This window comes from Sparus aurata, chromosome 6 (genome assembly GCF_900880675.1).
Source record: "Sparus aurata chromosome 6, fSpaAur1.1, whole genome shotgun sequence".
In the NCBI taxonomy this organism is placed as follows: domain Eukaryota; kingdom Metazoa; phylum Chordata; class Actinopteri; order Spariformes; family Sparidae; genus Sparus; species Sparus aurata.
This window is the reverse complement of record NC_044192.1, coordinates 17,095,277-17,108,620: the sequence shown is the minus strand read 5'-3', so window position 1 is coordinate 17,108,620 and position 13,344 is coordinate 17,095,277. Positions and strand designations below refer to the sequence as shown.

At 42.7% G+C, this 13,344-nt stretch overlaps 1 protein-coding gene across 1 annotated transcript in view; it reads right to left on the bottom strand.

Moving 5' to 3' along the window:
* Positions 1–13,344, bottom strand: part of foxj3 (forkhead box J3) — an 80,256-nt gene that overhangs the window by 5,315 nt on the left and 61,597 nt on the right. Inside the window, exons 6-11 of the mRNA XM_030420318.1 lie at positions 9,332–9,460; positions 6,558–6,732; positions 3,689–4,201; positions 2,969–3,070; positions 2,212–2,403; positions 39–137 (exon numbers count right to left, since the gene is read on the bottom strand). Of these exons, the coding sequence (XP_030276178.1) occupies positions 39–137; positions 2,212–2,403; positions 2,969–3,070; positions 3,689–4,201; positions 6,558–6,732; positions 9,332–9,460 (1,210 nt within the window). The remainder of the gene's footprint in view (positions 1–38; positions 138–2,211; positions 2,404–2,968; positions 3,071–3,688; positions 4,202–6,557; positions 6,733–9,331; positions 9,461–13,344) is intronic.

The window sequence follows — 13,344 nt, the reverse complement described above, 5'->3', positions numbered from 1 at the left end:
CTTTTGTCATGTTTTTCTTCTCTGTGGCTTCAAGTCACCTGTCATTGTGGGTCCTGTGCTGCTCATGGGGGGCATGTGGGGATATCCTGGAGGACCCATCATGGACATGCTCTGTCTGGAGTCCATGTAGAGATTTCCTAAAGAGGGAATCAGAACAAATCTTTATTTTCAGCTTTAATTAAACCAGGTAATACAACTGTTAAGATACAATTCAAGCAATGTATTGTCAATGTAAAGGAGTAACTAATTATCTCAAATTATAGCGAATACCAACAGGTGACCACTCATGGTCTATAACATAATACTAGGGGTGGTTAATCAGCCCAATTTCCCGATTTGATTCGATTCCGATTATTGAAGTCTCGATTCGATTACAAATCGATTTTCGATTATTAACGATTATCGTTTTCAGTAACACCTCACAGCACCTTCAATATTGTATAGTGTAACTGTAATATCAAAATTATTGTTTTTTAATTTGTTTTAAATGTAGTGTTTCACTGTTAAAAGAAAGTTGCCAAGCTAAGCAGCCGGACTCATGTTAGAAGCATTGTTGGTGACGAGAACCAGGGCGTGTTTCTCTATTCCTCAATTGCCTGCCATTGCTTAGAGAAACTCACACATATTTGTGCTTGTGTGGCTATCATCCATAGCTCTCGTCTGAAGTACGTAGGACATTAGCTTCCATTAACTGCTGACATAATGAGCTGTAACGGTCACATATGAGACTGTAGCTCTGGATGTCCAGGCATCGCAGGTTATTGCTACCCTGTGAGCAGAGTTGAGGGACACTTGCACGGAAAGGTTTGTCTCCTTGTAAAGATTTGGAATCGATTTAAGTGTGAAAAAGCTCCGGGATGGAATAACATATCTTGGCTCCAGACATATAGATATATATATTTTTAATCGATTTTTGGAAATTTAATAATCGAATCATAATCGTCAATATCATAATCGCGATTAATCAATAATCGTTTTTTTTCACCACCCCTACATAATACTATCATCTTTTGGGTTGATAAGTAGTATACATAGCATGAATAAATAAAGGACAGACAGGTTGTAATAAATCAAAATACAGTCAGAGCAGTTCCTCCCAGGTGAAAAAAAAAGAATCACACAGCTGTTCAATATTCAATATTGTGAAAATTATTGCTCATGATGGAAAATTTCACAATATTGATAATATCCAATATTGGCCCGAGCCTACTGGAAATTAATCTGCTGATAATGTTTCAGTGGCTTTTCTCAAAAAGTCTCTAAAAATAAAATAAGTAAAGAGCTGTGGTGCAACAGAGATGCCCCAACCCACATATCATATTCTCTAGAGGGGAACATGATTGTGTGGTGAAAATGCCATCACGATCTTCACCTATTTTGTGTATTACATTTTTCTTTGCATATCGTTCAGCCCAACTCTGTAACTTTGGGGTTTGTGAGTTAACGTACATTTGAGCTCAGTCGAGTTACATTAGGCGACACTAACGAGGTTTAGGGGGCAAAAAGAAAGCCTAATTCTGCTACACAAATTTGAGCTTATTTTTTCAGACATTCCTCTCAACTTCTGTTTTTTCCCAATTTATTACTGAATCATTTTATCTCTTCAGGCCTTATGCAAATATATCAAGGAAAAGAAAATATAGTTTAGTTAAGCTGATCGCAACTGGTCCATGACATATGCAGTTGGTAAGGAGGGGTTTTGTTGACCTAAGAGCTCAGAAGCCAAAAAAATGATGATATTACATTATATTATAAGGACAGAGGATGTTGCTCACAATACAGATTGTAAAGCCCAATGAGTCAATGGGATTGTAGGCTGTAGAAATGATTTGATTTGATTTATTGTGAAAGAAGGCTGTTTCCACTTTCAGAAAGAAATAACTTTATATTTGGCAATGCATATATCTTTTTTTTTTTTTTTTAGAGTTTTAGAGGTTAAAAGGCCTCATAGCTATAGTCACATGGTTGTTGTTGTTTTGAAGTTTTAAACTACATGATCTATCCTTGAAAAATAAAACCAGATTACAGGGCGTCAAACGTGTCTGAACCTGTTAAGATGCATGATGCTGATTACTTCCTACTTTCTTATCATTTTAAAAACATCCAGAAACTATACTCATCCTCAAAACAAAAGCTCCTGATGACAACTACATAAATTAAATCACACCGTGACATAAATAGGGTTGTAGGATTATGGAGCGGGCGTTTTACCTGTGTTGATGTGCTGGCTGGGTTTGTTGGGGTGCATGGAGCCGTGACAAACAGGAGGCTGCACTGCCCCCTGTGGCTGGATTACACCGGTGCGGGCAAAAAACTGGTTGATGGACGAGCAGAGGTCGGCGATCTGGGTGGGTTCCAGGGACCAATTGTTCAACTCTGCTTGTCTCATACTCTCTCTTAATCCTTAGAAACATAAAACACACATTTATAGAGACGACAAACAGAGTTACTATTAGAGCTAGAAACTGTATCCGTCTGTAAAATCCCTTTGTGACAATGAAATGTATGAAACTGCACCAGCTGACGGTCCATGAATAGAATACAATTTAGCAGGTAACTAATTTACAAGCATGAAGCAGAAACTTTGGTTGCAATATGTATTCATCATGTCAGTAACCTTCAGTGGGTGATATTTAAAAAACATCCTACCTTGCAATCCTAGACTGTAATTGGATAAACTGACCTGCTGAGCTCAGTGTTTTGGTAATTAAACTTGAAGGCAGTGTTATTTAATTGAAGAGCTCAGTTTAATTAAACTCGTAATCAACTCCACAGTGTCAACACTTCAGCACTCAATCAAAAGCTGGGGCAGGACTGTATTATCAGTTCCTGGCTTTAAACGTTTTTTATTCTTTCTGTAATCTGGAAAAACCTTAATCTCGCACAAATGAATCAAAAACAGAAATATGACTATATGTTTATTTTTTTGTAAATGCAATCAGGTCTAATGATAGTGTCCAAACCGCACCTTGGAAAGGTGAAAGGTCGACATCAGCCCAGTTATAGCTGCTAGCAATACGACAGCTTTCTTTCAGTGCATCCAGATTTGGGTACCAGTCAGACAGTAAACCTGCAACACACACACACACACATGATACTATCTGTAACATTACAAAATAAGAGACTTGAAGGATACAAGTGATTCTGATTCCAACACCAAGCTCACTCCTGGGACAAATACAGATTTTGTCCTGATTACATCGTTTGTGGACAACTGCACAATAACTGCTGCTGGATTTACTTGTTATTTACTGTGGGTTCACTTATACGGCCAGATGATGCATTTTCATTATAGTCACATTTTAAAAGCTGTGCAGGCAGTCACGTAGTGTTAAACAAATGAGAAGGAAACACCAAATATAACAGTTTATCAGGCTTTTTAACATTTCAGCTCAGTGTTGTGGCCACTAGGAGGAGCCAGTCAACTCTGTAAGAGCTGCTCAAGTCACTGGATGCAGCATTGCTTTGTTCTCACCACGGCACAGATGATAAATCAGATGATGATTTACTGCTTTACCACCTGTAACAATTTCTCGACGCTTTATGACAAAAACAATGAAGACTGATAGGAAAAACCGCATTCAGCTGTATTTGTTTTTGTTGACGTGTCTGCGTGATGAACAGGATGAGGAGGAAACAACACGGCGGCGCTGGTTCAGAGAAGACAATGACAGGCAGAGGGTCTTACCTGTGTTGCAGGCCATCTGTTGCTGGGTAGGATGGGGCTGGTGGGAGAGGCTCTGATGCTGTTGTCCGTGTTGAGAAGGGTGCTGGCTGTGCTGCGTGTGTTGGGAGGGGTGCGGTGTGTGTTGCTGTGGGTGCTGGCCGTGGGACGGGTGCTGCGATGGGTGCTGCCCATGCTGGGAGTGCACAGCATGCTGGGGATGCGCAGCGTGCTGGGGATGCTGTGGGTGCTGACTGTGTTGGCTGTGCTGGGCGTGTTGACTGTGTTGGTTGTGTTGGTTGTGGGGGCCGCCGTGCTGCGAGAGGTGCTGTGCGTGGGGCGAGCCGTGGCCGGGGTGGGCCTGGGCAGGATGGGACAGGGGCACCTGGCCACTGTTGGTGGAGTGGCTGTTTGGGTGGTTGTTGGGTTGGTTGTTTGACAGGCTGTTCTGAGTGCTAATGGTGCCACTGGGGGAGTGCTGATAGGAGCAGGAGGTGTGGGTCTGCTGGGAAGAATCTGATGGTATGCCCATCAGACCTGAAAAACAAAACACACCAACACAAAGCTTGAAACAGTCCTGAACTCTGGAAGACTGGATGACAGAAAATGATGCAAACAAATATTTCATTCATTGATAGTGCTGCTAGTCCCTTTTAATCATAGATTAATTTGCTGATTATTTTCCAAATTAAGGAATTAGTTGTTTTGTCTATCAGATTTTCCCAGAGCCCAAGCTGACGTGTTGATACATCTTGTTTTGTCTTCGTCAAAAAATCTGTGTATATTCAAGGTACAATTGTATGAAACAAAGAAAATGAGCAGATACACTGATACATCTTTTGCTTGAAAATGGCTCTAACAACTCTTGATCATCAGAATAGTCACAGATCGATTTTCTACCGATAGGGCTTCAACTAATTATTCTTTTTTATTCTTGGTTTAATCCGTCAATTATTTTCTCAGTTAATCGATCAGTCATTTGGTTTATAAAATGCCGGAAAAGGGTGAAAAGTGTTGATCAATGTTAACTGAAGCCCAAACTGTCCTCCTCTAATGTCCTCAAAGAAACCCGAAAATATTCACATTTAAGAAGCTGAATCAAATAATTATTACCTTATTTATTTATTTATTTTCAAACAATTAATTAAAATTGTTCTAGATTTATTTAGAGCTCAGCTGTGAGAATTTGATGCTTTTTCCATATTCTTATTATATATTTAATATATTTGTGAGCGTTTGGGTGAAAGCAATTTAAAGACATCACCTTGGGTTGGATGAATCAGTTGATCTAAAATTAATCGAGGAGTTAATTGTTGATGAAAACAGCTTTGGTTGGAGCCCCAGCTGGGGAAAAGATACTTTTAATTCCACCAAAATTGTTAGTAACATGGTTTCAGATTGTGTTGAAGTGCGTTACACTTACACAGCTCAAACACAAAGACAGCCAGGGTCTTGACATGTAAAACCCGCCACTTAAGGCCTTGTATCCTAACATCTTACAATGATGGGATCTGGGCCTCCCGTGTTTTAGTAGTTCTACACTTGAGACAGACCAGCTGCCATTTTGTTGTATCGGGGAATGACTCAGCATTAGTTGTGTCTCTGAGGTTCACGAGCTGGAGCTGCCGTCGCCTCTCTAGCAACACAGCCTCTGGATTGTCTTTGACAAATTTATTGTACTGCCGTGCAGCTCTTTAACGGACACTACTGGAGCATGAACATCTGCACAACCTACTGCAATCATCTGAGTGGCAGGGAGTGGTCTTAAGAGGCCCTGTCCTTCACAGCTTTGGCACAGTAAACCTATTTCACTGGAGTGCTTTTAGAGCTGACTCCAGCCCTGCACCTCCACAATCGGCACGTAACACTCACTGCAGGGGTGACAAAGGTGCATCTCTTATCGGCACAGAAAGCCCATTGTCCAACCAGGGAAATACAGAAAGCAATTAACGCAGCACCAGAATAATAATGCGAGCTCATTACCTATTATCAAAGCCAGTGAATTAGCTCACTGTCTACAGCGGCAGAGTGTGAAATCCTCTAGCTCGATTATTTACGCTTTTTAATTGCTAGAGCTTGTCTGACTAAGAGATTTCACTTTTATGCGCATAAAAAAGGTAACAACTTTCAACTAATGAAACATAGATGATAGATTAAAGGAGAGGAACTCTTTGAAAACATTAGCATGAAATGCATTTGATTTGTGAAAGTAGGTTATACACAGAAAGCTCAGTCTACTTTGCTCATAACCCGCTTGTCAAGTGCTCTTTGTTTATCAGTCAATCAGATTACAAGCAAAAATGCATTTTTGTTCTGCGGGGACTCTCAGGCTTTTTGGAAAACTGTGCTCCATCCACCACTATGTATTATATCATACAAATTCCCCATCATTATGACAAATGAACCTCAAATCCAACAGATTTATTGAGGACTTGGGCTGCCTCTAACCTCTTCTGCTTTTTCTGATGAATTGCGGCAGAATGAGAAAAAAACATTTCATGACAAGACGCTGAAAACTTTCATGTGATTTGAAATGGTGTACTAATTCTGAATTAGCCATTAAATAAATGGAATAACATCTCTTTACATCCTCTAATTAAATATTGAAGACATGAACTCTCAGGCTCTGCTTTTGAATATGAAATGAGGCCTTTGCCACATTGCTCTGGCCATGAAAATGCTGTGCTATAATACAGTATAGATTTGCGCTATAGACTAGTCCGCCTGTTGAATACCTGCTCACTCCTCAGTAAACCTACTTAGCGCCCAAAGACTCTCTATAGCCACAGCTGTTAAAAACAAATCCACATCAGGAAAATTGTTCTGAGAATCATCCTGTTCCTTGATAAATGAAGCTTAGGTTTCCACTTGATTCTCCCTTGAGAACACTCACCTTGTTGGCTGAAGGACTGCTCAAAAACAGACTTGTAAAGGCTGCGGAAGGAGGCACTGAGATCTTCAAATTCAGAAAACAGGAGCTGCTTATCCCTGTCTGGCATGTTGTACTGGGACTGGGGGGGCTGCTGCAGGCTCATTGACTGGGACACGGGCTCTGGGTGACTGGTCACCTGTAGAGATGAAGGGATTAAGAGAGTTAGAGATTTACAAAAGCAAAGAGCGATACAGAGAACCAAGTAAGATGTTTAATGTTTAATCTGTAGACCGGCTACACTTCTGCTACGTCTGCACCACAGACTACGGGGACTACTGATGCTAAGAGAAGCATGCTATAATGTTCAAACATACACATAAATAATATACATACTGTTCAAAGATACCCCTCCATCATGGAGCCAGGGAAAAAATAAATAAATCAGAAAACCTCTAGAATACTTAATTCAAAGTGTTGGTTCGTGTGCGTATAAACAGCAAGTCAAACACGAGGATCGCTCTATTCCTCTGAGACACTACTGTAAAAATGTTCTTCTGTATGAAGAGGTGTCAGTCAACACAACATTTAAAGAACGATTACACAAACCACAACAATCTAGGTCAGTGCTTACCGCCTTGGCTCACGTAACATTAAGAGACCAACTCGAATGGACACAAACCCAATACTCAGGTGGCCAAGCAAAATGTATTTAAAACAAAATCAATAGCAATACCTTGTACAAATAAGCAACCATTTCATCCATGTATTTGTGTGGGCAGTCAGTGTTATGCACCGGCCCTGGGTGTGAGACAGAAAGCATTGTTCCCCTCCAGCAACGAGTTTGTCTACGAGATTCATCACGGTGAGAGCAGCGATGCAAAACCATCGCTATTTCACAAAGCGGGACCTGACCCGTGTCTACTGTGGGCTAGCATTACAAGAGAGGTCACGTCCAATTTTTGATCATAACATCTTCCTCTTCCAAGATGTGGGCAGGCTGCTGAAGTGCATGGCTCACAGTCTGGCTTGGGTAAGAGTGTAGAGGTGATAATAAAGCCAGAGTGTTTACTGTGAGCTGCTGCTTTGGCTGCAAGAGAGAGAAAGAGAGAGAAAAGAGAGAGACAGCGAGAGAGAGCACATCCATCAGGCTGAGCCGATCGATGCCCAGAGCCTGGAGCAGGGAGCACTCCAGGATGCGGGAGGACCACACCAAAGAGGGGGCATCTCTGGTGGGAGGACATCAGAAGAAGCGCTTCTCTTTGTCTGGATTCCAGGAGCGTGCACATTTTTCTCTGTTTCCCTTAACCCCCTTCCTGATGTTATACTCCAGCGCATGTCCACCCTGAACCTCGGTCTATTGCTGTCTACGGCTCAGCTCCTGTGAAGAAAGCCTCCTGAGGCTTTCTGATCAGATGAAATATGGGATACAGTGCATTTTCTAAGTCTGGCAGTGTTTCATTTTCATTCATCCAGTGACTGCGCTACCCCCACAGTTTGAAAAATGTGAATAAAATTAAAATGTATCATTTGGCTTTGGCACTTAATGCAAAAAGGAATCATCAATTACACCAAATTTATATAAATATCTTGTTATAAATATCTAACTAAGAGACTTTCATAAACTGCAACATCGACAACCAGGATTACCAGAATCCTCACACCTACACTAATAATTTCTATTCACCCTTTGAAGGAACAGCAAAGCTGAATATATTTGTGGAAAGAGAAAGCAGGAATTTATTTGGCCTATGTTTCTACTAACGGTGCAAAACATAGATTGAAAGGTGCAAATTAACCAGAAGTCTTCAAACGGTCCAAGAGACCTGTCCCACCAAGCACTGGTTTAGGTCCAATTTATACACAATATAAATGTGTTTTTAACACAAGAAGGGAAAAGGTCATTTATCGCTACTCAACAACTGTGACTGATGGTTAAATAGTGGTGCATCATACGGGTGCCAGTGGCAGTTTTTCTCTCTTTATGTGAATGTGTTTAGGTCCATCAACATTTTGGATCACAGCTCATCATCCTCAGGTATTTTCAGACTGGGGACTGAATTAAGTTTCTAGTGTACAGCAGAGGGATGATAAGAATTTAGGGGAGATGGTGAATGACGTGTAACAAACATCCCTGACCAGACTCAAACTGGGGACGCTGTGGTTCACGGTTAGATCCTCTTCCCCAGCTCACCAGGGCAATGCAACTGGGTATCTTTTGTTTAAAATTACTTGAGGCTAGAGCCCGACCAATACTCCAATGAAAAATTCACATGTCAATATAACGGCACATTTTTTTTTGCAATGATCCCTCAAATGTGGTCATCAAGCACTCAGTAATTGAGTAACTATAAATTACCCTAGGCATCTTTTTTGCAATAGAGTCCTTTAAAATAAAAAAAGATTTCATACTGGCACATAACAGACAACATATACACCAATACTGATATATCTGTTATAGGCCAATATAAGCCAACTGACATCGTTCATGCTTTATTTTCAGCAAGTCCACTACAGGTTCAGTGTCAGACAGTGTAGAGAATTTCTCTTTAGAACTATAACAATTAGATGATTAAACAATTACTTGGCAGCTATTTTTATGTCTTTTTAGTTGATATCTGATTAGGCTTTAGGTTTTGGAATGTTGGTTTATAGACTAAAGATAAATCATGAAAACAATTGCCAGCTAATTAAATAACGAAAATTATCATTACTTGCAGCTCTATTTGACAATTGTGAAAACCTCCAAGATGTACCCCATCAACGTTGATTTGTGTCCCTGTGAAGAGTGGTCTTACCGGTGTATAGCTGTGCACGCTGCCCACACTGTTGAGATTGACGGATGCCAGACTCTGATCAGACAGGCTGTTGTTAAGGCTGCTTCTTGGACTATCGCTCCCTTCCTGGTCTGTGTTGTACAACGCCACCTGAAACACATACATGCACATTAGCTTATTCTCTCGCAGACACACACACTCTCACACGTGCACGCGCACACACGCGCACACACACACACACGCGCACACACACACATACACACACACGCGCGCGCGCGCACACACACACACACACACACACACAGTAATGTTACCAATGTCATCTCCGGTCTTGCTGATGGAAGCATGTCAGCATTCCTCTGAGATAATAAGTATGAAAAGGTAATGTTGGTCTATAGTTAAACAATATAATTTAGAATGGGAATGTAAAGCCTGAGCATGTGAGCTGCATGCAGTGACATGCTATAATAGCAGAGTACTTTGTTTTCACTTTATAAAAGAGTGTGTATGTGAGAGACACAGGGTGCTGCTGAACACCCACCACAGTCACTGAGGGGTTCCAGCTGAACGTGTAAAGGGGTCTGGAGACAGCTGAGACATTCCCATCACTAAAGGTCACACTACTGGCGATGTCAGCCACATCTGCTCACCAAGCGCAAATCCGTTTGGGACAGCTAACAAAGGATTTCAGTGCAGCCGAGACACTGACCTTTCAATGTAGCAGCAAAACTAGCCGAACCACTTCAGGACGACAATCTTAATTATCGTCTAACAAGGTTTAGCCCTCCTCCCACCCTTCCCAAATAAAGTGCGCCGTCAGACAATTAAGACAATAGTAAGAAGAACGATCCAGATAATGAAATTAATGATACCCTCAGAGAATAGTCAGTGTGTTGAGTTTTGTACTGTGAGAAAGGAATGGCAGTAACGCACTGATGGTGTGGCAGTGGAAGAGGGCCTGGCATTCGGAGATCGGAGTGTGTGCATGTGCTTGTGTGTGTCAGTCCATGACTGACTGCAGCATGGTGGCTTCTGCTCATCACTGTGAGTGGAACAGAGTGGGCTCTGTGCTCAGCACAATGAGACAGCAGTGGCAGCAGCCTTCAGGCAGGCGGATTGGCCCAGCCCTGCCCAGCACCCTGCCTCTCAGCAGCAGCAGCAGACTGAAGCCTCTTGTCTTATTGCTGAGGCGCAGCGAGCTACCACAGAGGCCACAAGGAGGCAAGGCGGCAAGGAAACCCTCTGACTGATCGGTCGGCTGACTAACGTGCTGGTACGAATCCAGGACCCACACATGCAGAGTGAGAGCGTCTCATATTAAGCTTTTAATATGGAGCTTGGCTCCTGAGCTAGTAGAATGAGATAGAAATACTGCAATTTAAAAAAAACAAACAACAGAGCGAAAATGCTGAATCCAAATAACACTGTACAAGAAAGAGGGTTAAGGCTGAGGGAGAGGAGAATAGGCGGGTAAGTAAGAGAAGCTCATTAGGCAACTCTAGCCTTCCTCCACTCAGTGTGGGCTTGGCTCCAGTGTTCATTAGCGTGAAGGGGAGCTCAATGAGCAGCTAAGACTGAAGGCTTAAGCACGTCCACAAAATCAGCCTTACAATGCTAATCAAAAACAGCGCGCCACAGAAATATAAATGTTATGTGTAATGAAGTCATAAAACAGGCTTATAGCCTTAAGTCTCTCACCGCAATCTATTTTTACTCCACTCACCCATAAAGTGTGATGATTTCTAAACCTCACTGCTCTGTGGTTTATGCAGACCCCAGAGTCCCCCGAGTGAAGACGCCCACTTGAGCACGCACTGTCACAGACGAAGACCCAGTCACATCTCACCCACATACGTAGACACGTGCACAAACACACATTTCTACAGCTAAAGATGTACACAAAGGTAGGCTAACTCACACACATACAAAAACACATAGACAGAGGCAGGCATGCTCATACAGGCAGGAGCGGCTCCATGGTAAATACTGTGTACGGTGTTAGCTAGCAGGCAACCGAGTCAGAGTTCTATTCTTAGCAGCGAATTAAGTAAAAAGCCAGAGGTATCTTTTACATGGGGCCTAATCTGGAGCATGAGACATGGATTATGAAATCAAAGCAAGATTGGCCCAGGTGTCTCCAACAATGCCAGTTAGTGTTCAGCACAATCCCTGCATGCAGGATTGAACAGACAGGGAGAGGCAGAGGAAGAGAGGAGGAAGGGATATGAGAGAGAGTGAGAGAGAAGAGGGGAAAAAAGGCCAGACTATTCATCAGCAAACACGCTTCCAACAATCCCCGCTTTCCCTTCATCATCACACTTCAGTGCCAGAGTGTCATCACATTCATGCCAATGTTTAGGGCCACCTCAGAACACAACCTTTTGGGGGGGGGGGGGGGGGGGGGGGGAATCTGTGTCTGGTGTGTGAGAAAGGCATGAGTAAAAGAAGGGGGTAGGACAATCTTGTGAGGAATGTCCGACAGGAGAGAGAAAGAGATTCTTGCTGGTTCAGTAGTTGTCTTGCCAGCGTCTCCCATTGGTCTATATGAGAAGGCGGGAATGAGGGAGAGAGACTGGAATAGAAAGGGAGAGAGAGAAAAACAGAGAGAGGGAATTCCTGTGGCTTGGCACTCTGCGCCGATAGAGGCGTGGCCTGTCGTGTGTTTACAGTGTAAAACAGTGAGAAACAAGCTCTCTCCAAGGAGTTAGGTGCTCAGATCTGTTGCTATCACACTTTGTCTTCTGTTCACTTCACCACCTTAACAAGTTTTGTCACAATCAAGTGGAAAAAAAAGAGACAAATCAAAACTTATTTTCACGAGCACTCACAGTAGTTGTGTTTTGTGCCGATTTAATGTTTTCTGCTTGTTGCTCTTCTGAGTTATTTGACTGGAGGTATTTGATGGCAGGAGTCCAGACTCTAAACTGTCAGCTCTTTACATTAGGGCCTCATTATGCTGTCACTGCTGTTGGAGACTGGGGCTGCGGCAAGTGCTTGTTTGCAGCAATCAGAGAGGAAAGAGGGTCATCTTTCTCCACACTTAGGCCCGTGAATCTGTCTGTTGCAGCAACATGAAAAACTCTGTGTTCTCCATAGAAGTGCCCCCTGGCTACTCGTCACTGACACGTCTATCAAAACAAGCTGGAATACTCTATAACATACTCTACACACATGTACACACAAGTTATAACACACACTGGCATATGTTCAGACGTTCTAGCCGATGTCGTACACACATACTAACTCCTCTTTCCCCTGTTCACATTAAACGTTTTTTTTTTTTTTGTAATGCTTGCAGCAAATGAATAAGCCACTCTTGTAGGCTTTTTAAAAGTACACCTGAGAGCTGCCCCCACTGGGCTCAGAGGATGAGAGCTTAAGGTTAAAAAGCCTATTTAAATTTCAGAGTGAGCGGCACACTCATAGCTAACAGCTAGCAGTCCCTGTAGCTTTGCTCTGTGATGTACAAGTGTTTCCGAGCTTTTACACAATTAAAAAAAAAGTTTTTAAAAGCTACAGAGAGCAGACGGGACCAACAGTGGCAGCGGTCATCTGTAATGTGGTCACACAAACTGCGAAACATGACCCTGGGCGTCAACCTCCACTACAGGTGCGAATACAGAAACCCCATGCAGTGTGTGGTGTATCCTATTGCACGTCTGCGCGTGACTTTGTAAGTCTATCAGGTTGCAGCGTGCTAAGTATCAGTGTGAGCATCATATTTCCGTGCTGATGATAACAAGAACCTGCTGCCTGTTGTTGTAGAGGAAAAAAGGTGCTGCAGTGCAGATAGTTGTGTATTTTGGTGTGGGTTGCATTGCAGAGAAGCTTTAGGCATATGAGCGTGTGCTTCTGTGTGTGCGTGTGTGTGTGTGTGTGTGTGTGTGTGTGTGTGTGTGTCTGTGTGTGTGTGTGTGTATCTCCCCTCTACTAGAGTGCTCCTCTCTCTGTGGGGAATAGTGCTGTAGGTGGTTGGAGAAGTGGGTGGGGTCAGGGTGCAGCCGTGTAGCCAGGTGTGTGTTGGAGCTGGAGGC